Below are 24289 nucleotides of genomic sequence, written 5' to 3' on the forward strand. Positions count from 1 at the left end.
TCTGGTGCAGCTCTGCATAGAATGCAAACAGCTTCTTTTTTCAGCTTCTTCAAATACAGTGCCATGAAAAAGTATTCACACCCCTTGACATTTTCCACATTTTGTCATGTTACAACTAAAAAAATAAATGTTTTTTATTAAAATTTTATGTATTCGAGCAATATACAGTGTCACATAATTGAGAAGTTTTCAATTTATTTTTCAAATAAATATCTGAAAGGTGTTGCATGCATTTGTATTTAGCCACCATGAAGCAATACTTTCAGTTTAGGTGGACGGCTATGTATTGGTAGGTTTGCAGTTGTGCCATACTCTGTTTTTGGATGACGGATTGAAAAGTGCTCCCTGAGATATTCAAAGCTTGAATATTTTTTTATTTATAACCTAACCCGGCTTTAAACTTCTCCACAGCTTTATCCCTGTCCTGTCTGGTGTGTTCCTTGGGCTTCATGATGCTGTTTGTTTTCTAAGGTACTTAAAATTTTCACAGGTTGACTCTATTTACTAATTAGATGACTTCTGAAGGCAATCTGCTCAACTAGATTTTAGTTAGGGGTATCAGAGTAAAGGGGGGGCTAAATACAAATACACGTCACACTTTTCAGATATTTATTTGTAAACAATGTTGAAAACCACTTATAATTTTCCTTCTACTTCACAATTATTGCCACTTTGTGTTGGTCTATCACACAGGTGTCAAACACAAGGCCTGCGGGTGGCCATTTCATGTAGCCCTTGCACCTCTCCTGCAACTGCGGCACTCCCCTTGTCTCTGCCCCCACCGTTTCCCTGTAGTCGGCAGCAGAGAGGACAGAACTCCTTTGCCAGATCCTGCACTACTCTGTGCAGCTGCAGAAGGGCTTGTCTTTGCCCCCCCTCCTCAGTAGACCGCATCAGAGAGGAGGGCAGAACTCCTACTACAGATCCTGCACCTCTCTGTGCAGCCGCAACACCACCTTGCCTCTGCCTTCCCTGGTCTCAGCATTCAGCAGACTCTGGAAGCTGTCTCCAGCCCTCCTCTGGTTCTCCTCCAGACCCTGAACTTCTTCCCAGATCTACCCGCATCTTTTTCCTGGCAGCAGCACAAGGTAAGGGGGTGCATTATGATGTAAGGAAGGGTGGGTGACTCTTGATTTCTCATGTAAGGGTCTAAGGGGGCGTGGGGTGCTCTGGACATCTGCTCTGGATACGATGAAGTGGAATTTGACACCCCTGGTCTATCACATAAAATCTCAAAAAAATATATTTACGTTTTTGGTTGTAACATGACACAATGTGGAAAATGTCAAGGGGTGTGAATACTTTTTCAAAGCACTGTAAGTTTTAATAAAAAAAACCTGGAAGCTGATGGGGTTTCTTTGCGGAGCTGCACCAGATTTTGCACTCTCTAGTTATAGTAAATCAGCCCCACTGTCACTTAGTCCTGCGTGGGCAAGGTCTTTTTAGTGGACGTTGAACGAAAAATATTTATTTGTGACAATGGCATGGTATTTGATTTAGTTGAGTCCATATCATTTTCACAAAACATGTTGTTTAGCTGTATCAAATTCATCCTTTACAATACCTGTTTTGAACATGTATATATAAATGTGAGAAGAGTTGTTACGATAAACCATGTTCTCTGAGACAACACTCTCCATGATCAATAATCACTGCAGCATTGAGGCACACTTTGTATGGTGCTCTATCTTCAGGCTGGAAGTAACCATTCCTACCAAGAAAGGACCAGTTTGATAGCGTTTGCTTCCAAGGCCAACACTTAACGTTCCTCCCTGGTCTGCCTGGGATAATGGTGTATTTCGCACAGCATTGGTGAACTGTAAGTGCACAGTATACCTTTCTGCCAACCAAAATGCACAAACTGCAACAAGAATGGCCCAAATTTCCTTTGCCTCACCGCTTGTTCCCACACTTCAACCAACCAGCACCCTTGGTCTCTCATCAGCTATTGTCATCCTATTTACCTTGTATTTGCCTACAGACAGGCCAATCTTCATACTACATAGTGAACTGAGTTTGCTCAACTAAAACGGTTTACCTTCCTCTTTTCTTCCATATCTCACCTGGGCTTTTCTCCATGTCCAAATACATGTTGCTATTTTGCAGGGAGTTTCTTCTACCCTTACTTACCTATTTTTCCTGTGGCATTCGCAGATCTAGTTACCCCTGTACAGAATGGGTTCTCTAACCCCCCCCCCCCCCTTGAGACATTGCAGCTTTTTACCCTAGCCCTAAGCCCCTACCATTCAGCCACTCATTTTTTTCTTTTTCCTCTCGATTTACCGTGACTTTATGACGTCAAGTTTAAAAGTTGATATTGGGTCTGCTTATCCAAAATTGAGGTATGTTCTCTGTCTTAAGGTATGTTCTTTATCTTCTTCAGGAACATGTAATACGCGGTTATATTTTTGTAATTCAAATATGTATCTGACCTATCTATTTATCTAAAAAACCTAAATAAACAATTAAAAAAATAGTTTTATATGATATTTTAATTTTATTTTACTGAGATAGTTCTTCTCAACAGTATAGACATCGGGTACTTGCAACTTCATGGTTTAGATAGCAGCAGCTCTTTCTCTTTGCATGGGTAAAACAATAACCCTCCCTCTTCGCCTCAGCTCTATAGAGGAGGTACACTTGCAAAACCCTAGGGGGTGGTCAGGATCAAGAGTGCCATACTCCCCTGGCATGAGGAAACCTGAACACTAACCACTTGGCAACCTGTCATCCACAGGCACTCTTGAGAGATTAAAGGGGCAACCTCTTACTATACTGCTCTGTCTAAGCTGTGCCACCCCATGCTAATATGCTTTTCAGTGACTGGGGAAATCCACCATTCAGAACAAGAGCAGGCTTCAAAGGGAAATCTATCAAAGACATCCCATTAGGTACCCCGTAACAAAGAGTGCTTGGCAAAGTGCTTCCCCTTGCACCATGCAGGGAAAAGTGACAGGTTTTCTTGATAGGGCATCTTTCATCACCCATCTTTGCTGTGCTCTCCTGCTACTTTTGTTTGTCAGAGCCCCTAGAAATGAACAGTACTCTCAGATATAGAAGCATGCAACCTCCTCCCCCTTTCCCCTTTGCCCCAGGATGCATTGCCATTGCTCATAAAAAGGAGAATAGCTGAGAAACCATCCTTTGTTATTAATATTGCTGGTTCCATTTGTGACTAAACCTAATTCATGAGTAGGGTAATGTGCATACATAGACACAGATCACTGACTTTATCACCCATCTGGTTGACAATACGAGTCTATAACACATTTCTATGTGGGCTTACTACAATGCTACCTGGTAAGCTGTTCAATATTCAACTGTGGACTCTGTACATGTCACCTTGTCATTTCTGTAGACATTAGATATGTGCTACTATCTTCATACAGGCGGTCCCCAGGTTACAACAAGATAGGGTCTGTAGGTTTGTTCTTTAGTTGAATTTGTTTGAAAGTCGGAACAGGTACATTTTTTCTACTCATAAAGGAAAGGTGTCCCCCGTAATTTTTCCAATCATCACATTAGGAATATTCAAGATTTGATGGTTCTTGCCATTGAGTCTATACTCAGGGGTACTCTCACTGATAGTGAGCGCTTTTCTATACTATGCAAGAGAGAGACCTTCTGGATATATAGGCTCAATACTCTATCTCCCCACGGCCTGAATGAAGAGCTTGATACTCATGTTGTCGTGTAAGAGCAGAGACATGATGTTATATGATTATGATTCAATTTTTTTTTCCTTATTTGCATTTCAATTTTTATTTTATTTTTATCCTTATTTGCATTTTTATTGTTATTTTTATTATGTCAGCTAGTTTGTTCATTTGTTGTTATTATTATCAGGGCCGCTGATAGGGGGGGACCTCCAGCCCTCTTGTAGGGGGCCCGAGCACACAGGGGGGCCCACACAGAGAGGAGGATTAGTGATGGACAACAAATACAGAAATCTTCCTCCAGCACCTGAATCTGATCTGTCCCTCTCCCTGCTATCAGCTTTTATCTGTTGAGAAAGAGACAGTTGTCCCTCACTAATCCCCCTCCCTTGTGTGGCCCCCCTCCCAGCACTTATCTCTGCTCAGGAGCTTATTTGTAAATTGTAACTTTGTTTCTCTCTCTCTGTCTCTCTGATCACTGAGCTCCAACTGCCCAGCCTGTATATTTTTCTCATCTCATCTTTTTTATTTAACATAGTTTTTTTTTTTAGATTTAGCAGGAATTATGCGAGTTATGTTATATTTGTGTCTGATAATAGTGATTTTGTTGTAATTTAGCTAAATATATCTTTAATATTTTCTTGGGGGGGCCCTGCCAGGTAGTCTGTACTGGGCCCCGCGATTTCTAACAGCAGCCCTGATTATTATTGTTCCTTATTTATTTTTATTCATTCTTTGTCAGCAGCCATCTTTTGGGAGGAGTAAGTGCAGGTGACGGGGGGTTTCCCCCCCTTCCCCTTCCTATTTAAATTCTTCTTTGGTTTTATATGCCAGCTGTAGACCTGAAGAAGGGGTTTACCCCCGAAACATGTAGTCGGTCAACGGTTCCTGGCATTTTTCTCCTCTCCAAACTGTAGCTGGCCGCCCTTTGTATTCACTCTGCAGACTCTCGTTGGTGATCTGCCCGTCTGGTGACGTCATTTCTGGTCACCGTAACGGTCTTCTCAGCAGGGAGAGACGGCTGATTCTGTGCACTCTGCGGTTACTGCCGACACCTCACCTTGATGTGGCCGGTGTCACTACAGTCGGGTGCAGGACAGGTTTCATGATGTTCCCTTCTTTCTCCATCATAGAACTCTTCTATTTGGCCTCTTACCATCCTGTTGCTGGGCGGTATTGCCCGCTCCTCATCCCATCCTCCTTCTGGGAACACAAAGTTATTAGTCATCTGCACTGGCGCCATTCAAGGTACCGCTGTTTTGTAAGCAGGAGTCATTTGTAAGTCGGATGTTTGTAACCCGGGGACCGCCTGTACCTACTGTATATGACTATTGATTGGATGTAATTTTTGCTGTTTTCTTCTTTTAATAAAGAATTTATTTTAAACAGTTAGACTTGGTGCTCTTTCAGGTATACAGGCTGGTGAGGAGCAAGGGAAAGGTAAGTATCAGTTGGTGTGTGGGGCTATTAAAAGAACCTGTCCCATTTCACTGAATAAGCATAGGTCACCACTTTTGTCAAAGGAAATACATGACTTCTATGCTATCATTACAATGAACAATTCCCAGCGGCGGTCAGGGCCCAGCCACTGCAAAAGCTCCACTTCATATGTTCCTCCTCATATCATTCACTGACAAGTGTCTGTGGATGATAGCAGGGAAGCCCCAGCATTACTTAAAGGTAATTACATTACTCTTGTAACGGTGAGTAACCTCTTGTGCCGATAAGAGTTTGTTAAGAGTCAAGATAATATATTGCTGGAATATTCCGATCAACTCAAATGCTCTTATCTGGACAGAGTCTTCACCAGCACAGGATACATTGTAATCCAATTACCAAAGACTTGTGAGCCATTACTCAGCAGGCACGCTTTCTGCAGCTGATGCACCAACCCTAATGTGTTTATGGCTTGTCTTCATACCTAAGTGAGTGAATTACCCCAGCAGCAGACAAGCAAGACATAAAAATTGTAAGTGAATGGACTTATAAAAGCCCATCCGGAAAGAATATATAAAAGGGCATTTAAAGGGAACCAGTTGTAAAAGAAGTGGCTGTGTTGCTGTTCCAAAGCCCTTGCTAAAATTGCTACATGCCTGGATCTCATTTAGTTGCTCTGTGTTTAATACTTAGTGAATTGTTCTGGAAGAACATACCTCCCAAGTCCCCATGTGAAAATCCTGTGTCCCACAGACTTGCCACATGTCTTTGAGATCTGATAGTGGAAAATGTATGTATGTATATATATATATATATATATATATATATATATATATATATATATATATATATAAATATATATTTATTAGGGACACCGATATATCGAGGGCCGATATGCACTTTGCCCGATATATCAGAATCAGCCTTATGATTTACCCATATTGCCGATATTTCGAGAAAGTGCATGTACCGGGGTGACGCTTGCAGCTAGAGGCATCACCCTGGTATCGGTGTCCATAGCCGACGGTCGGCTGTCTTGTAATGACAACCGATGCAGCTGAGAAGCCTCTCGGCTGTCATTCCACCTTCCGAGGCTCGCTCGGGTCTCCTGTCCCACCGGGAAACCCAGGCATCCTACCTCCACCGCCGCACCATCGCCGCCTGACCGAGTCTCCATTTCTTTGAATTTGACGCTTTCGGGTACTGGCGGCGCCGAATTCAAAAACTTACAGCATTCAAAACAGCCAAACTTGGCGTTTTGAATGCTTTAAGTGCAGAGGAGGGGTTGGGGTCTTTTAGACCCCCAGATCTTTTCACCACAGTACCTGTAGATATTAAAAAAATATATATATTTTTTAATGTCCGAAAATATCGGCCGTTACCGATATCCGATGACCAAAATATCCATATCGGCGGTAAAAAAATATCGGTCGATCACTAATATATACAGTGCCTTGAAAAAGTATTTTCCACATTTTGTCATGTTACAACCAGAAACGTAAATGTATTTTATTGGGTTAGACCAACAGAAAGTGCAACATTAATGTGGAAGGAAAATGATAAATGGTTTTTAAAATTGTTTACAAATAAATATCTGAAAAGTGTGGTGTGCATTTGTATTCAGCCCCCCCTGAGTCAATACTTTGTAGAACCACCATTTTTTCCAATGTCCCTTCATTCACTAAGAACTCTGGTCTCTTATCCAACAAGGTCACTATACTGTGCAGAGTTCTCTCCTCACTCCCATCACTACATCTGTTACCGATTACCAACTAAAATCTGCTATGGCTACCAAGTGCTGCCAAAGAAAAGAACCACGAACATTCAAATTATATACATGTGTACTACAAAAAAAATTTAAACATATATACAGTATTTTTATATGTAATTGATAATACGATAATATAAATATCATGCGATGCGGATGCGATGTCCGCCAGCCACTTGGATCACTCCCAATGGAGACAGAACGGCAGTCTGCCGATGTAAACACGGCAGACCACTGTTCTGTCAGTCAGGGGCAGACTGGCAACGTTCAGCCCAGGGGGCAAGTACAAACCAGAGGCCCATGGTGCAGCGACTCTCCCTCACCCCCCCCCTCCCACTCCTCCTCCTGACCCCCATTCCAAGCTGAAGCCCCGTTCCAGATACTCTCTACTTACCGTCTGAATCCGGGTTTCCAACCTGGCCAGTAGGGGGAGGTTTGGGGGAGCTGGGCAGCTCCCTTGGGGCTTGCCGGCACAGAAGAGTGTCCAGTGGGGCATGGAACCGGCTTCTGTCAGACACAGTTTACACCATCCATGCTGGGGGGGGGGGGGTGCTTTAGGCCTGCGCTCTGTCCTTGTCTTCATCCAGCACTCAGTAAGTCAGCGGTGGGGACTTTTTACTTCTCTTCACCAGGAATCCTTTAGGCATGTCTGTGGCAGAAGTGGTGCAGCCTTTTTATGGGGCATCAGAGCAGCCCGAGGGGCAATTGCCCTCCTGCCCCCTAGCCCAGTCCTCCCCTGCTGTCAGTGATGAACATAGGGATCCTGTGTTCCTTCTATTTAGTAACACAGATCTCTGTGTTTATCCAGTAAGTAAATCCCTCACACAGTTAGGAAGCACCCCTTAGGCTCACATTTAACCCTTTGAGCGTCCCACAATCCCACGAATCACCCACTCACCAGTGGGGAAGCCGATGCACGGGGCCGGCAGCCGTGATCGCTCCCCGTGAAGAGAGAACAGCGGTCTGCTGTTGTAAGCACAGAAGACCATTGTTCGCTCAGGAATCAATGCTGAGCTCCTGTGTTCCTCCTATACAGTCTCTGTATTGATTTCACAAGCCCATCCCCCTCACAGTTAGAAAACATCCCTTAGGTTCACAGTTAACCCTTTGATTGCCCCTGGGTTAACCCCTTCCCTGCCAGTGTCATTATTGCAGTAACAGTTAGGGGTCTGATCTGTCTGCCGCAATGTCACAGTCCCGCTAAAAATCGCTGATCGCCGCCATGATTAGTAAAACAAAAAAACAATTAATGAATAAAAACTACATAAATCTTTCCCCTAGTTTGTAGACGTGATAACTTTTGTGTAAACCAATCAATATACACTTATTGGGATTTTTTTTTACCAAAAATATGTAGCAGAATACAAATTGGCCTAAATTGATGAAAAAAATTAGATTTTAAAATTTTTTTTATTGGGAATGTTTTAGAGCAGAATGTAAAAAATATATATATATATATATATATATTTTTTTTTTTTTCAGAATTGTCGCTCTTTGTTTATAGCCCAAGAAATAAAACCGCACAGGTGATGAAATACCACCAAAAGAAAGCTCTATTTATGGGGAAAAAAGGACATCAATTTTATTTGGGTACAGTGTCCCATGACCGCTTAGTTGTCAGATAAAGTAACGCAGTGCAATATTGCAAAAAATGACCTGGTCATTAAGGGGGTAAAACCTTCTGGTCCTTAAGTGGTTAATGCAGCAGGTGAAAGACACATCATGCTTACTTCCCTTCGACATCAGAAGATGTCCAGCAGTGCCATAAGCACAGAACTAGTGGAGACGAATGGGACCCAGGTACACCCATTTACTGTCTGGAGAAGTCTGGCCAGAAGGGTCTTCATGGAAGAACTGCAGCCAAAAAGCCATACCTCCAACATGAAAACAAGGCTAAGAAACTTAACTATGCACAAAAACATAGGACCTGAGGTGCAAAAAAATGGCAGCAGGTGCTCTGGACTGATGAGTCAAAACTTGAAATATTTGGCTGTAGCAAGAGTGTCTGCAGGCAACAGTGAAGCATGGTGGAGGTTCCTTGTAAGTTTGGGGCTGCATTTCTGCAAATGGAGTAGGAGATTTGGTCAGGATCAATGGTGTCCTCAATGCTGAGAAATACAGGCAGATATTGATCCATCATGCCATACTATCAGGGAGGAGTGTGATTGGTCCCAAATGTATTCTGTAGCAGGACAATGACCGCAAACATACAGCCAATAAACAAGAAAGAATCCTGGAAGTGATGGCCCCCACAGAGCCCTGATCTCAACATCATTGAGTCTGTCGGGGATTACATGAAGAGACAGAAGGATTTGAGGCAGCCTACATCCACAGAAGATCTATGGTTAGTTCTCCAGGATGTTTGGAACAACCTACCTGCCGAGTTCCTTCAAAAACTGCGTGCAAGTGTACCTAGAAGAATTGATGCCGATTTGAAGCCAAAGGGTGGTGGTCAGATTTTTCTCCTGTTTGCTCCTTTTGCATTTCATAAATTGATAAAAAAATATTTAAAATATATATATTTAAAAGTATTCTTACTTACATCATTTTTTTTTTTTACACCTGCCTAAAACTTTTGCACAGTACTATAAATAAAGTATACTTATATACAAACATACATGCACAATGGCCAACAATGGTGGGCATTGTTTCCCACAAATTATGCTGAGACAGCAAAGAGAATTTTACTCACTTGACTGAAAGTGAAGGTAAATCTCCCCAGCTAGAATATAGACAATAAAACAAACCCTGACAGGTATTCTAACCCTCCTCATTCTATCCAGAGATACAAAAAAAGCATTGGTTTAGAAATATTTTTAGCTCTCGTTCTCTCAAGAACATACTACAAAAACGACTCACGTATGCAGACATTCTCATCGTCCAGTTCAGCAGAAATATTACGGTAGAAGCCCAGCCGGCAGTGCTGGCAGTGCTGTCCTCGGGTATTGTGCTTGCAGCTGACACAAGTCACCACATTCAGGAAGTCGATTAAACTGCAGCGGCTGGAGTGGCCGTAGCATTCGCAATCTGTAGAATAAAGAACAAGCTTGTGAGATTGAACCCACCTGACTCCAGTTTACCCTGGGATGTTCAGTGCTTCAAGTGAATGTGTCATGTACACAAAGTGACGATAGTCAATTTAATAGTGTGCCAGTCTTGGGCAAACCCTTCACCTGGAACTTGTGTCAGCACTCTGGGATGAAGCTGTAATTATGTCACTGTATAACAAAATAAATAAATAAATAATAAAATAAATAATCAACCCCTGAAGAAGTCACGTGACCGCGACGTAACGCGTAAGGCGTGAGCGGAGGCAGGACGCTCGTGAATTACTGCTGACAGCTGTGTATTTTCAATGTGTGTTTTTTATTGCATTTTAAATAAATCATTATATACTGCACAATGCGAGTATTCCTCTTATATCTATATCAGTGAAAATATGGTGGAAAGCAATTGGAAAGATTCCTAGGAACATCCTTTCAGCAGCAGGGATAATACACCATTGGAAATAAAGGACAGGTGACATCTAGTGGCAAGCAAGCTAAGAGCAATTTGATAATAAAGGCAGATTACAAGGAGTGAGGTGTAAAGGAAGAAGATCACTATACAGTATATCACTTACTACTATTGGTGAAGGGACACATTGAAGTTTTTTGGAGAACTTCTGTGTACACAGACTTTTATATTATTTTTGTATCATTGTTTTGTTATTGGATCCGTAAGAAATTTTGATTTATTTTCTTTATTGCTCTTTGCAATCACACTGAGCATTTTAATGACCTGCTTTGCACTTTATTTATTATTACGTTATTGTTTGATGATATATATTTATATAGCATTTACAGCTTATTTATTTATTTATATTTTACACATTATTTGAAGGTATCACCCATATATATATATATATATATATATATATATATATATATATATATATACACACATATACACTTAGCACTTTAGAGGGTAGCACTACACTATTATATACACTTTTTTTGCACTATTCAAACTGCTAAGGATAAGTGCTCTTGTGCCAACAGCAGCCATATTTATTCAATATTTCACAATGTATAATCATTTATTCTGTCACCTTAATACCGTTATCCAGAGAGAGACCAACATATTTACTGAATAACAAAATACTATTGGTTCCCATGCCATAAATTGCCGTTGGGTCAACCTTGGTTGTGCCCTTTTTGGTTTCAAAAATTTCTTTAGGAGCTACGGGCCCCTTTCACAAACAGAATTCTGAAACTGGCCAAGATCAAAGATGTGGCTACCATGAACTGCTGGTTGGTAGGATATTCTACTGAAAACAGGCATCAATATATTAATTATGTTAAAAACAAAAATGTAATATATTGCAGTTTACCGGTCCTCAGATGAGGGGGCTGTATTAGTTTTCCTTTTTTTAGACATTTCCCCCTTTATTTTTACTTGGCAATACTGCGAATAGCTCAATTCCTGTCCCTGTCTTATTACTCCATTGTATCTATGGTGGCAGCCATGGTTGTCCCATAGGATGGGCTTCAAACTAGGGATCGACTAATTATCAGCAACACCGATATATCGGGGGCCGATATGCACTTTCCCCGATGTATCGGAATTGGCCCCTGAGGTTACTGATATTGCCGATATTTAGGGAAAGTGCTTGTACCGGGTGATGCCTGCAGCTAGAGGCATCACCCCGGTACCGGTGTCCATAGCCGACGGCCGGCTGACTTGTAATGACAACCGATGCGGCTGAGGAGCCACTCGGCTCTCATTACAAGGAGCAGGAGTGGACTTCCCCCCCCCCCCCTCCCGCGGCTTGCCCGGGTCTCCCATCCCACCGGGAGACCAGGGCAGCCTACCTCCACCGCAGCTGCTGCTGAAGAGAAGATCTGGGTCTCCATGTAAAAAAACAAGAAGTGATGTCATGACATCACTTTCGGGTACTTGGCGCAGAATTAAAAATCTGACAGCAATCAAAACAGCCAAACTTGGCGTTTTGAATGCTTTTCGGTGCCGAGGAGGGGTTTGGGGTCTTTTAGTACCTTTAGAAAAAAAAAATAAATAAAAATTTTTTACATGTCCGAAAATATCGGCCAATATCGGCCGATACCGATATCCGATGACCAAAATATTGGTATCGGCATTAAAAAAACAATATTTTGTTCGATCACTACTTCAAACATGTCTACCTTTGGTAATTTCCATTACATGGTAGATTATTGGGATTAGTAGTTTACAAAAGAGAGATAACATTGTTCATATTGTTTTTTTCACTACCAGGAACTGACCAATACACAGCTTTTTTTTCGCAGGATCAATTGCTAAAAATATCCTCAGGCCTGAAGAAATAAAACAATTGCAGCCACTAAATCTAAGGATCGGTAAACTGCAATAAATTACATTTTTGCTTTAGAATTAAATTCTTCAAATGACACAATCTTTTTTTTTTTTTTTTTTCAATAAAAAGCTTTATTGAGAATATTTAAGCAAACATATGCTGTAAACATAGTACAAATTGAAGCAAAAAATAAAGACACAATCTATTTAAGACACTATTTATATGGACTATGTCCATAGTTTATACCACAATAGAGACATTATTCTTCTATACTTAACAGACTGATGTCTGGTAGTGTTTTCTTTTTTCTGACCAGCAGTTCATGGTAGCAATAAGACATCTTCCATTTTGGCTAGTTTCAAATTCAACTTGTGAATGGGACTCCAATCACCAGGACAGGAAACACAAAATCTCCAAGAGCGACACAGACTGAAATACACTTTTTAGTAGAGTAGGGGAAGGCTATGAATCTCATCACCTTTTTTTTATTTTTCTGTGTTGGAGATTTTCCGTTAAATGCGTTGACGCATCTCTGTGTCATTTATTTTGAACAGCAACCCAATCCAAGGCAGTGGTCTCCAAACTGTGGCCAATGATGGGACAGCTATTCCTCCCACTGACACCAATGATGGGACACTATTCTTTCCACTAACACCATAACACCAATGATGGGACACTATTCTTTCCACTAATACCAACGATAGGGAACTATTTCTCCCACCAATACAATGATGGGACACTATTCCTCCCACTGATACTAATGATGGGGCACTATTCCTCCCACTTATACTAATGATGGGGCACTATTACTCCCACTGATACTAATGATGGGGCACTATTTCTCTCACTGATACCAATTATGGGCCACTATTCCTCTCACTGATACCTTTGATGGGGCACTATTTCTCCCACTGATACCTTTGATGGGGCACTATTCCTTCCACTGATACCAATTATGGGGCAATATTCTTCCCACTGATACCAATGACCTTCTGGACTAATACCAAAGATGGGGCACTATTCTCCCCACTGAAATCAATTATGAGGCACTATTTCTCCCACTGATACCAATTATGGCCCACTATTCCTTCCACTGATACCAATGATGGGACACTATTTCTCCCACTGATACCAATTATGCAACACTATTCCTCCCACTGATACCAATGACGGGGCAATATTCTTCCCACTGATACCAATGATGGGACACTACTCCTTCCACTGACACCAGTGATGGGGCACTATTCCTTCCACTGTTACCAATGATGGGGCACTATTCCTCCCACTGACACCAATGATGGGGCACTATTTCTTCCACTGATACCAGTGATTGGACACTATTCCTTTACCAGTCACCAATGATGGTGCAATATTCCTTCCACTGACACCAATAATGGGGCACTATTCCTCCCACTGATACCAATGATGGGGCACTATTCCTCCTTCTGCTAACCACCAACCCCGAGGAAATGTTTATTCTCACTGAAACTAGGCCTGGGGCATTTTCTACTTCCACTGCCCACTATCCGGCCAGTCTGAAGGAAAGTAAACTGGCTCTTTGTTTGAAAAGTTTGGAGATCCCAGCACTAAGACAAAGCACCAAAAATGTGTAACATATCCAATTTTTTAAACATTTTTGTGCATTGAAAGCCCATTGATTTTAATGGGCTGCCTTGATGCAATGCTCATTAAATGTGATTTAACGCACACGCGTTACTGAAAAATGTAAAATTTCACTTATAGGTTATATAGACACTCTAGAGAAGGAGAGGAATATAACAGGCAAGTATGAAGGGGGCTGTGCTGGGTAACTGACTCTTGCTAAAGTAGTCAAATTTTCTATCAAGTTCAAAGGCACATTGCAAGTGAATAAAAAATAATTAATGCAAAGGGAAAATGCTGCAAGAAAGCATTTACAACTCGTGCTGTTTCTGTGCTATTACCTGCACATTTTGAAGGCGGTGACAGGGTCTCTGGTATTCCCATATAAAGGCAAAGCCTAGTCTATGCTCCCATCTTTCATAGTAGAACACCTCATTTTGTATTTAGCGATTGGTCATGTACCTCGTTACTACACTGAGCCACTGTCATTTTGAGATTTCTCGAAGTCGTTAAAATCGAATGTGCATCACAATGTAAGGAGCTGTTGGATGTTTCAATCGAGCATTATTCTATCCAGAGAGGACTGTGCCAGATCCATGACCTTGCCGCAGGCTCTGAACGATGTTACGAGATTTAATCAAACACCAGTAGGGAAACTTACACGTAAGTGTCAATCTCCCTACAGCATGGCTGGAGGCCAGCATCTAGGCTGAAAGGGGGGGTTCTGACAAGGAATTCTGGGACAGTGGTGACGATACTTATATTCAAGGGCAACGTGATTAAAGAGGGACTCCGACATACTGTAACTAACCTCGTTAACCCTCGTTTTTTAATGAAGGGTTATTTAAATCCCTGAATATGACTAAAGAATACTTTTATCTATTTTCGCTGGAAGGGAAGAAAATAGAATGTACAATCCAGCCCATGCAAGCTTAGTGTTCCCTGCATAGAGCAAGCAGACCTATTATTACGTGAATTTTAAAAAAGCCATCAAAAACTTTTTTTTGGATAGAATGGGGAGGGCTAGATATTCTGCCAGTTTTTTAATACTGAGCGGTCAAGCATGAAGCAGAGGAATCTTTCTGTCTGTGGCAAAAAAACTTGACAGAGGTACTCCCTATTCTAACCAAAACTAGTAACAAAAGTTTTGCCTGAAATTCCACTTCAAATTGCACCTCTAGCTAAAACGTATATCTTGGAAGGGAAGTGTGGACGGGTTTTATTTATTTCAGGTTTTTACCATAAGACGTGGAAATGTTGCCTTCCCTCCTCTCTTCTCACACCATCAACATGGCTGGAGAAGGCAGTTGGGTGCTGTACATACTGTAGCTTACTGAAAACATCACATCACCTTGCCTCTGTACTGCTCTCAAGAGCCCTCAAGCATGATGCATGCAGTAGGTTAGCTCTTGGGAGGAGTTACACCCAGACGTAATGCTGAGCCTCCATGACTAAAAGAACTGAAGTCCAATAAATTAATGGGGAGGGCCAGGGTTCAGTAAGGAAGGGGAAGAAAGGACTAGATGATGCTGCAGTAGTGCAGCCAGGAAATAACTTTCTGCAGCTTCTAAAATACACTGTGAAAAGCTCACAGTGAAATCAAAGTGATCAAGCGCACTACAGAAGAAGAGCTTGTACAACTGTGCAAGACTTAAGGCAAGGCTAGAGTTTAGCTTTAGGTATTTACTTGCAAAAGTAAAAAAATAAATCTTTGGCTTGATATGCGCTTTAAATGTTTTTCCCGTATATCTGACCACTGGAGCAACAGTGACTCTATGGCGTAACGCGTAGGGGGGAGGCACCTGACGTCACAACACTCTGACAAGGATTGTGTATGAACGAGAGTGGTAATGTGCACAGCCATGTCTCGCTGTTGATCCGCGATTACACCTGTCCCAGAGGGACATAAGCGGCAAGCGCTGTTTGAGCAAACTTAATTGTGAAGTCACAGGAAACAAGGTGAAAGCACACCTGGTGGAGGGGGAGCACTTTATGCACAGCAGTATAAGCACGGCTTGAATATTAATTTAAAAAGACATCAGTGGAGATTTTTTTGAAGACTTTTTTTTCAGCATTTCTAATTCTTTGGATTTCATTATTCTAATATTTTATTTGGATTGTTTTGAACACTTTGTCACTTGAATTTTTCACATTGGACTGCAATAAAAGTTGGTTATCCTCATTTAGGAAACACTTGTATTGTGGATATTGTATGGACATTATAACATGGATTTTTGTATGATATATTGAATTGATGCAATTGTAGTTTTTTTTCACTTTATGGGGACACAGTGTGGCACAGTGTTTTTTTTTTTTTTAACAGACAACACTGTTATTGGGTAATGTGTAAGATAGTGCGGGTAAACATCAGTAAAACATCCCAAAGTAAACAGAAGCCAGTCTGAACAAGGAATTAAAAAAGCCATTTTACAGTTAAAAACATTAAAATAAAAATAAGTCAAGATATTAGCCACTTTATATATAATGACTTATTTGAATTAGATGAATGGGCAGGAATGAACTTATTGTGTAGGAATTCTTTAAATGCAGATGAGGGAGTGAACCATGCATTGTGATAATGGACCATGCAGATGAATACAGAACCAACAGCCCATGCAAATGAACAAAGACTTGAAAATGCAGATCAAACATTTTAGCACAGACACTCCAACATTCACTCCTCAGATACGGCTTCTCAACATTATTTAACCAACTAGCATTATTTAACCAATCATGTAGAAAAACAATCCTTCATTGCTGCTACATCTGAGGTTATTTAAAACAACACACCTTACATTTTGACTCCATCAACATGATGCATCTGATATTTTTTTAGATAACAATGAAATAACCAATTTTGTGAACAGAATGTCTTACCTACCTGTCCAAGAGGGGGATTGTCCCTCATTTAGATAACGTTTTCCATTTAAAATGAACTCAAGGACTGATTTTTATTGCATAGTAAAATTGGACCAGTTTGGACCAATGTAAGTATACATCTTCCATGTTTTTGGGACCACTGTGGAAGCAGAGAATCACTGTTGTAGACGCCGCTACTACAGTGATTGCCACGGTCTTCTGGGGTTCCTGTGCCAAGCAGCTGCCGTTCCTCATCGTGAACAAAGGAATTCACTTGTTCACTTTAACAGGACATAGTATGTTTGGAATCTAAAATATGGACTTTGATATGTATTGACTTTTGGGACATGGCACAATCATACACAAGGTGTATCCACAGCACCACCCAGTGGATAACATATCATTTAATTCCTTTAACAGAGCCTTGTTTTTTTTTTTTTTTATTAATGCAAGGCATTCTCTGATTAGAGGAGGTGGAGATTGTGACATAACTGCTCCGCCTCTTCATTTCATCCAATTAGAGAAAACCTTGCATTTACTTAAAAATAAAATACAAGGCATTCTGTGAATGGCACCTGTGCTGAGCAAGCGATCCCCCGTGCTCACTATGGAAAATGGCAGCAGGACCCAGAAGACAACGGGAATTACTGTAGTAGCCTACGACTACTACAGTGATTCTCCACTTACAGCAGTCCAACAGGTATGAAATATGTATGCTTAGTTGGTCTGAACTAGATCAATATAACTATGCAATAAAATCCATATCTGGGGTTATATTTAACTTTCAGTTGTGTCCCTCAGACACAAAAGTGGAAGAGATTGGCCAGTGATTTATCCCATGCAGTTAAATGAGTTGTGCAGCTGGTTCGGACTATTTAGCTTGAGGGGGCCATTGGTTCTTTTATTTAAGTAATGAATGCCAATTTTTAACATCACCGAGCTGCTAGAAATTGCCAGTGTTGCTTACTTTTCCAATCATAGGAGGTTCACACTTGGGAGCAGGAGATAAGGCCCTTGCCATGGGGAAGTGGTGACATCAACGGGAAGCAAAGCAATGTCATAATTTCTATTGCACAGATAGGACCAAAAAGTACAATATATCATGAAACAAAACACTTGGATTAGAAGACTAAGGGGGGTATACACGCTCTGGAGCAATAAAACTACGATATAAGAAAATAATTCAAATGTGAACCAACCTTGCCCTAAAATGTTTATGTAACAGGATCTATGTAGCTGTAAGTGCCGGTTCACACTACCGCAGCATTACTTCGGGGGCGACCACTGTAGAGGCAGGGAATCACTGTTGTAGACGCCGCTACTACAGTGATTGCCACGGTCTTCTGGGGTTCCTGTGCCAAGCAGCTGCCGTTCCTCATAGTGAACACAGGAATTCACTTGTTCACTTTAACAGGACACAGTATGTTTGGAATCTAAAATATGGACTTTGATATGTATTGACTTTTGGGACATGGCACAATCATACACAAGGTGTATCCACAGCACCACCCAGTGGATAACATATCATTTAATTCCTTTAACAGAGCCTTGTTTTTTTTTTTGTTTTTTTTTATTAATGCAAGGCATTCTCTGATTAGAGGAGGTGGAGATTGTGACATAACTGCTCCGCCTCCTTATTTCATCCAATTAGAGAAAACCTTGCATTTACCGCAGCATTACTTCGGGGGCGACCTATGAAGTCGCAAGTACCGCGACTTCGGCGCGACTTGCACGGACTTCATATAATGAATGTCAATGCAAGTCGCTCCGATGTCGCCCCAAAGTAGTACAGGAACTACTTTCTAAGTCGGAGTGACTTGAGTCGCTCCTATTAGAATGGTTCCCGTAGCACTGCATGGGCTGCGACTTGTCAGGCTGACCAGTCGCCTGACAAGTCGCGGTAGTGTGAATGGGCACTAACTGTTTCTGTTTTGCATGCAGTAAATAGACTGCTCCTGATGAATAAATAACTGTGCTTTAAAGGCTAACTCCACCTCTTTCACCATTTTACATGTGTATTTAGGGTGTAACATGTAACATGGTGCCAAGCAGACCCCCTCCTCCCCAAAAGGCACACAAGGGTTCCTCTTGCCCACAGCCACAGTCAGTTTTTAATTCTGCACGGTTGTGCAGGCTTAGCATAGAGATCTGCAAATTAACAAACTACAAGTCCCATATTCCACCATGGCCAACAGACTCAAAGTTTTAATGGAATACAAGTGCAATGATCATCACACTTGTAGTCTATTGACACTTCCTCTAGCTCTCCAACTGAAAGCTCATACCTCAGTACGGACAGGGAAATAGTGGAAGAGTCTGCAGGAGCCTGATCGAGGGCAAGATTCTGTTCTCAGCACAATGCGGTCCCAACATAGGATGACAGGTGTATAGGGGAAAGGGCTTTTCTTATATGAACTCTACAGACTAAGTTACGCAGGCCATGCATGGGTCAAATTGCAAACAAATTTTCTTTTGAAAATCAGAAACTTAGTGCGTTTTGTAATCCGATGATGCCCTCATTGATTTAGAAATTCGACCAACCAAGCTGTCAATTTCATTTCATGTTGCGACAGAAAATAATTTTTGTGGCCAGGAATCTTTTTTTCATTCGGGGAATTTTTATTTTCTTGTGCTTATGCGCATTTTTTTGATTATATTTATCACATGATTCTCCCATCATTGACCGTTTGTTTTTCAAAAAATTTCCAACATGCCCGATCACTCAAATTCGATGGCCGCACGAAAATTATCCATTGCTGCGGCCCACTATTATTGCGAAATTTGAAAGAAAATACTTAGATAAGATTTTCGAAAGAAAAATTGTTTTGGAATTCGACCAATGTACACCTTATAAGTTCTGAGAATACTTAATTCATCATTCGATTAAATCAATTTCAGCTACATTACTTACTGGAGTCTCTCCGGGCACACCTTTCATCAACTTAGCAGAACAGGAGGCATCATGTACAGCTCTAAAGGGCTCCACAGGCATCTGTTTTAATACTAGCACACATATGTTTGGGCTCTACAAAGCGCCTGCACTTCAGAACTATTTTTGCCTTAGAAACATTTTAAGGTAGGTCAGGTTCACGCTAAATTTTAACTTGACTTTAAAGTTTCTCCTACTGGTTCCTTCTAAAGAAAGTTGGAATCAAAAAAGCACACAACTGCATTGTACAACCTTTACCTTTTGGATTCTTGACCAACGTATCGGTGACATAGGCCGGGGTCGGTTCAGGTGCTATAAAAGTCTTTGAGGGTGCTTGAAGGTAAAAAAACCACACACTTTCTGGTTATGAGTCACAGCTTGGCTGAATAACTACTGATAGGTACTGAAACCACAGCTACCATCACAGCAAAATTATCAATTGTGTCTATTCTACTTTGTTAGTCATTCTTACACTCTATCACCTGTACAGACTGTGAGAATAACCAACACTGGGACCTTTTAGAGATATTCCCCAACCAGTTCCTTGTGAGTCACATGTGGGCCATAAGTACCTGAACTTGTCTTTATATCAGCCTCCTATTATCCCCGCACAGCAACTCCCAGAATAGAAAATGGAAGGGTCAGTCAAACACGGCTCTACAGTATTGAGGTACACAATGCTTACTTTATGAAAATGCTTGTATTAGAGGAGGGATAATAGGCGTTCTACCTCCTTGTCTAGTTACAAGCAAAGATGAGTCTTCGATCACGGGTTATAGCTTATTTACATTTTAATCTCCAGGGAGGTCCAGGACCTGGCTGTGCTATTTAGTAGGGATGCCAAGATCACAAACCTGAACAGAATTACCTATCGTTTGGCAGGTAAAGCAGTTTACATACACTATATTACCAAAAGTATTAGGACGCCTGCCTTTAAATGCGCATTTCATTTTTTGGCCCAGTCTTAGTCCGTAGGATTCAATATTGAGCTGGCCCACCCTTTGCAGCTTTAACAGCTTCAACTCTTATAAGAAGCCTGTCCACCAGGTTTAGGGAATGTTTGACCTTATTTCCAGAAGCGCATTTGTGAGGTCAAGCACTGATGTGGACAGAAAAGCTTGCAGTCTCCGTTCTAATTCATCCCAAAAGTGTTCTATCGGGTTTAGGTTGGGACTCTATGCAGGCCAGTCAAGTTCCTCCACCCCAAACTCACTCATGCTTTGGAGCTTGCTTTGTGCACTGGTCCAAATCATTTGGTGGAGAGGAGATTATGGTGTGGGGTTGTTTTTCAGGGGTTGGGCTTGGCCCCTTAATTCCAGTGAAGGGAACTCTTAAGTCGTCAGCATACCAAGACATTTTGGACAATTTCATGCTCCCAACTTTGTGGGAACAGTTTGGGGATGACCCCTTCCTGTTCCAACATGACTGCACACCAGTGCACAAAGTAAAGTCCATAAAGACATGGATGAGCGAGTTTGGGGTGGAAGAATGTGACTGGCCTGCACACAGTCCTGACCTTAACCCGACAGAACACCTTCAGGATGAGTTAGAGTGGAGACTGCGAGCCAGGCCTTCTGTCCATCATCCGTGCCTGATTTCACTAATGCACTTCTGGAAAAATAGCCAAACATTCCCAAAGACACACTGCTTAACCTTTTGGACAGCCTTCCCAGAAGAGTTGAAGCTGTTATAGCTGCAAAGGGTGGGCCAACTCAATATTGAACCCTACGGACTAAGACTGGGATGCCATTAAAGTTCATGTGCGTGTAAAAGCAGGCGTACCAATACTTTTGGTAATAGAGTGTATATGTGTATTAGGCAGTTTGCTTGAAGCTCAGCTTTAACAGTACCATCAATGTGAATTTTTTATTCTGTACTAGTATTTTATACCCAGCAAGGCTCACCAGCACTCATTATGCCTGCACGTGGCTCACAAGCTGACAATGGTCAGTACCCTCTGCCCCACCTCTATACCTACAGCCAAGTACCTGATTTAGAATGTTTCTTGCCAGTAGACGTTGTCAGAGGTGGTTCTCTGGGAGTTGGCGGGGCAGCTGAATATTATAAATATAGACAAAGAGAAGAAAACAGCACAAGCTGTACAATATTTGAAATTGCTTTATTATTTTTAAATAAAAGCATTCAAAATCTGACAAAATAAGTTGCCAATGACAATCAAAGCGTTCATGACATAGTGTCTGCGTACCCTTCTGTCCTTTATTGCCAGTCACCAGTTTTTGGGTTTAGGCATAAGAAAAACGAAATGGGTTATTAATAATGTTCATCAGTTTTAGGCTCCATGCACACTGGCTTAAATAGGAGTTTTGCGTTTTGCCTGTAGAAGCAGCTCAATGTTATCCTATGTGTCCATGTACATTAGGAGGATTAGAGGCATAGTTTAAGCTCAACATTTAGAGGAAGGAAAAAAAACCCTTTTTGTTTTTTTTGGTCTCCTAAACGGGTCTAAACGGTGTACAAAAACCATTCTATATGAGCATTTTTTTCTGCCAAGGGAGCTGCCATTTTTTTTAAGCTGAGTGAGCATGGAGCCTTATAATGTTCCTGCCCAGCTAAACAATACCACCTTCCCCAGAGTAGAGTTGGCTTTAAAGAGTAACTCCACTTTTGTTGAAAAAATTAAAAAACTACAATCTCCTCTGGTTGACCGATGTGCATTGGCGGGATTTTAACAAACTTTGTAGCAGATTCATTGCTCTGAAGAAAAAAACAGTTTGTTTTATGCCCACCTTACCAACCGTTCAGTGTCCTCCACCCCTCTCTGCCAATCCCTTCACTGGCTTCCACTCACCCAACGAATAAAATTCAAAGTGCTAACAATAGTTTACAAAGCCATCCACAACTCTGCCCCCAGCTACATCACTAACCTGATCTCAAAATATCAACCAAGCCGCTCTCTTCGGTCCTCCCAAGACCTCCTGCTCTCTAGCTCTCTTGTCACCTCTTCCAATGCTCGCCTCCAGGATTTCTCCAGAGCTTCTCCCATTCTTTGGAACTCTCTACCCCAATCTGTCCGACTGTCCCCTAATCTATCCATCTTTAGACGATCTCTGAAAACCCTTCTCTTTAAAGAAGCCTACCCGGCTACTAACTAATAACACTGTTTCACTTGCTCCATCAGCTCATCCCCACAGCTATTGCCTTTTGTATCAATTGACCCTCCCTTTTAGATTGTAAGCTCTAACGAGCAGGGCCCTCTGATTCCTTTTGTTCCAAATTGTATTGTAACTGTAATGTCTGCCTTCATTTTGTTAACCGCTGCGCCAACTGTTGGCGCTATATAAATCCTGTATAATAATAATAATAATAATAAATATGTCCTTTTCTGGTTCAATATTTTTTTTATTGTAGGTATGCCATTAAAGCGGCTGTATACCCAAAAAAAAAAAAAAAAACCTGCAAGACAATGGCATTTTTTTACTAGTATGCATCGCATTCTAGCACAATATGAAATACCTTAGAATGAAGCCCCCGCAGCGGAACCGGTCAAAAGCACAAACACACACACAGAAAACCGCTCAGGTGTGAGAAGTCCAACAATCCAAGTCGGGTGCACGTTAGACCCGCAATCCCGACAACTATAATCTTTGGAAGTACTCCAACTTGAAAATTGCAAAAAAGTATTAAAGAATCCAAAAATCCATGATACACAAAATAATCAGAGACAGGAGACAGAGCATAGTTGACGCGTTTCACGAAATCATATTTGCTTAATCATAACTAAGAATCATGGATTTTTGGATTCTTCAATAAATTTTTGCAATTTTCAAGTCGGAGTGCAGTCCTCTACTTCCAAAGATTATAGGCGCCCGGTAATTCAAAGCTCAGACGTCTCAAAGCTGAGACGGCTGACATGTTCAACCCGGCGTTTCTTCCGGGTTCGTGGGCTTCGGCGCCACAATGACGTCACTGCCGCACATCCACGCAGGAGCCCTTGTCACGGCAAGAAGCTCTGAAAATCCGGCACGATATGCCGGACCTTCAGAGCGCATGCGCCATTGACGGCAGCGGCTGCATGCAGGGCAAATATCTCCTAAACAGTGCAGTAGATATTTATTTTACCTACAGCTAAGCCTTATTATAGGCTTACCTGTAGGTAAAAATACCAAAGGGGTATACAACTGCTTTAACACATATAGTATTATCAAAAGCACCTAGTCAGTCCACGCAGGGGCTATGACTGGTGGCATAAAGAACACAAAATACACAACATAAACAAAGAAGGGATGGCCTCCCATCTAAACAAGCACAGAAATCTTGAGTGCAACATACATTTAGCTTGGGGTTAGCCTCATAGGATGCAAAAGAGACCAGGACCCATATCCTAATAACTCTTTTGTATATAGTCCTGTGCATCTGTAGGTTTTTGTCCTTTTCAGACTGAATCTCAATGAGAGGGTCTGGTTCATAATAACCACCTGATGCACTCTCAGGTTTCTAATGACTAAAGCTGCAAGGTCTGCAATCTTTTCGAAATATTCCAGGCAATTAGACATCCAATTGCAGGGGATGCCTACAATTTCACCAAAAACATCAGTGGGCCAAACAAACAAGCAGGACAATGACATATCTGGGGACAACAACTGTGTACTAAGACAGGGGCCCCAACCCCTGGGCCACAGATCGGTAGTGTTCCGTGGCCTGTTATTGACCAGGCTGCATGGCAGGAAGTGAGGGGTGACAGGAAT

The 24289-nt window shown here is 41.6% G+C and overlaps 1 protein-coding gene across 2 annotated transcripts in view; it reads right to left on the reverse strand.

The window, feature by feature from the left end:
- The window catches only part of NTNG2 (netrin G2), a 216132-nt gene that overhangs the window by 16814 nt on the left and 175029 nt on the right, over positions 1-24289 (reverse strand). For both annotated transcript variants that reach the window (XM_082263920.1, XM_082263921.1), the window contains one exon: positions 9721-9888. In XM_082263920.1, the coding sequence (XP_082120046.1) occupies positions 9721-9888 (168 nt within the window). The remainder of the gene's footprint in view (positions 1-9720; positions 9889-24289) is intronic.

Source organism: Pelophylax lessonae (genome assembly GCF_965119305.1).
Source record: "Pelophylax lessonae genome assembly, chromosome: 7".
NCBI classification, from domain to species: domain Eukaryota; kingdom Metazoa; phylum Chordata; class Amphibia; order Anura; family Ranidae; genus Pelophylax; species Pelophylax lessonae.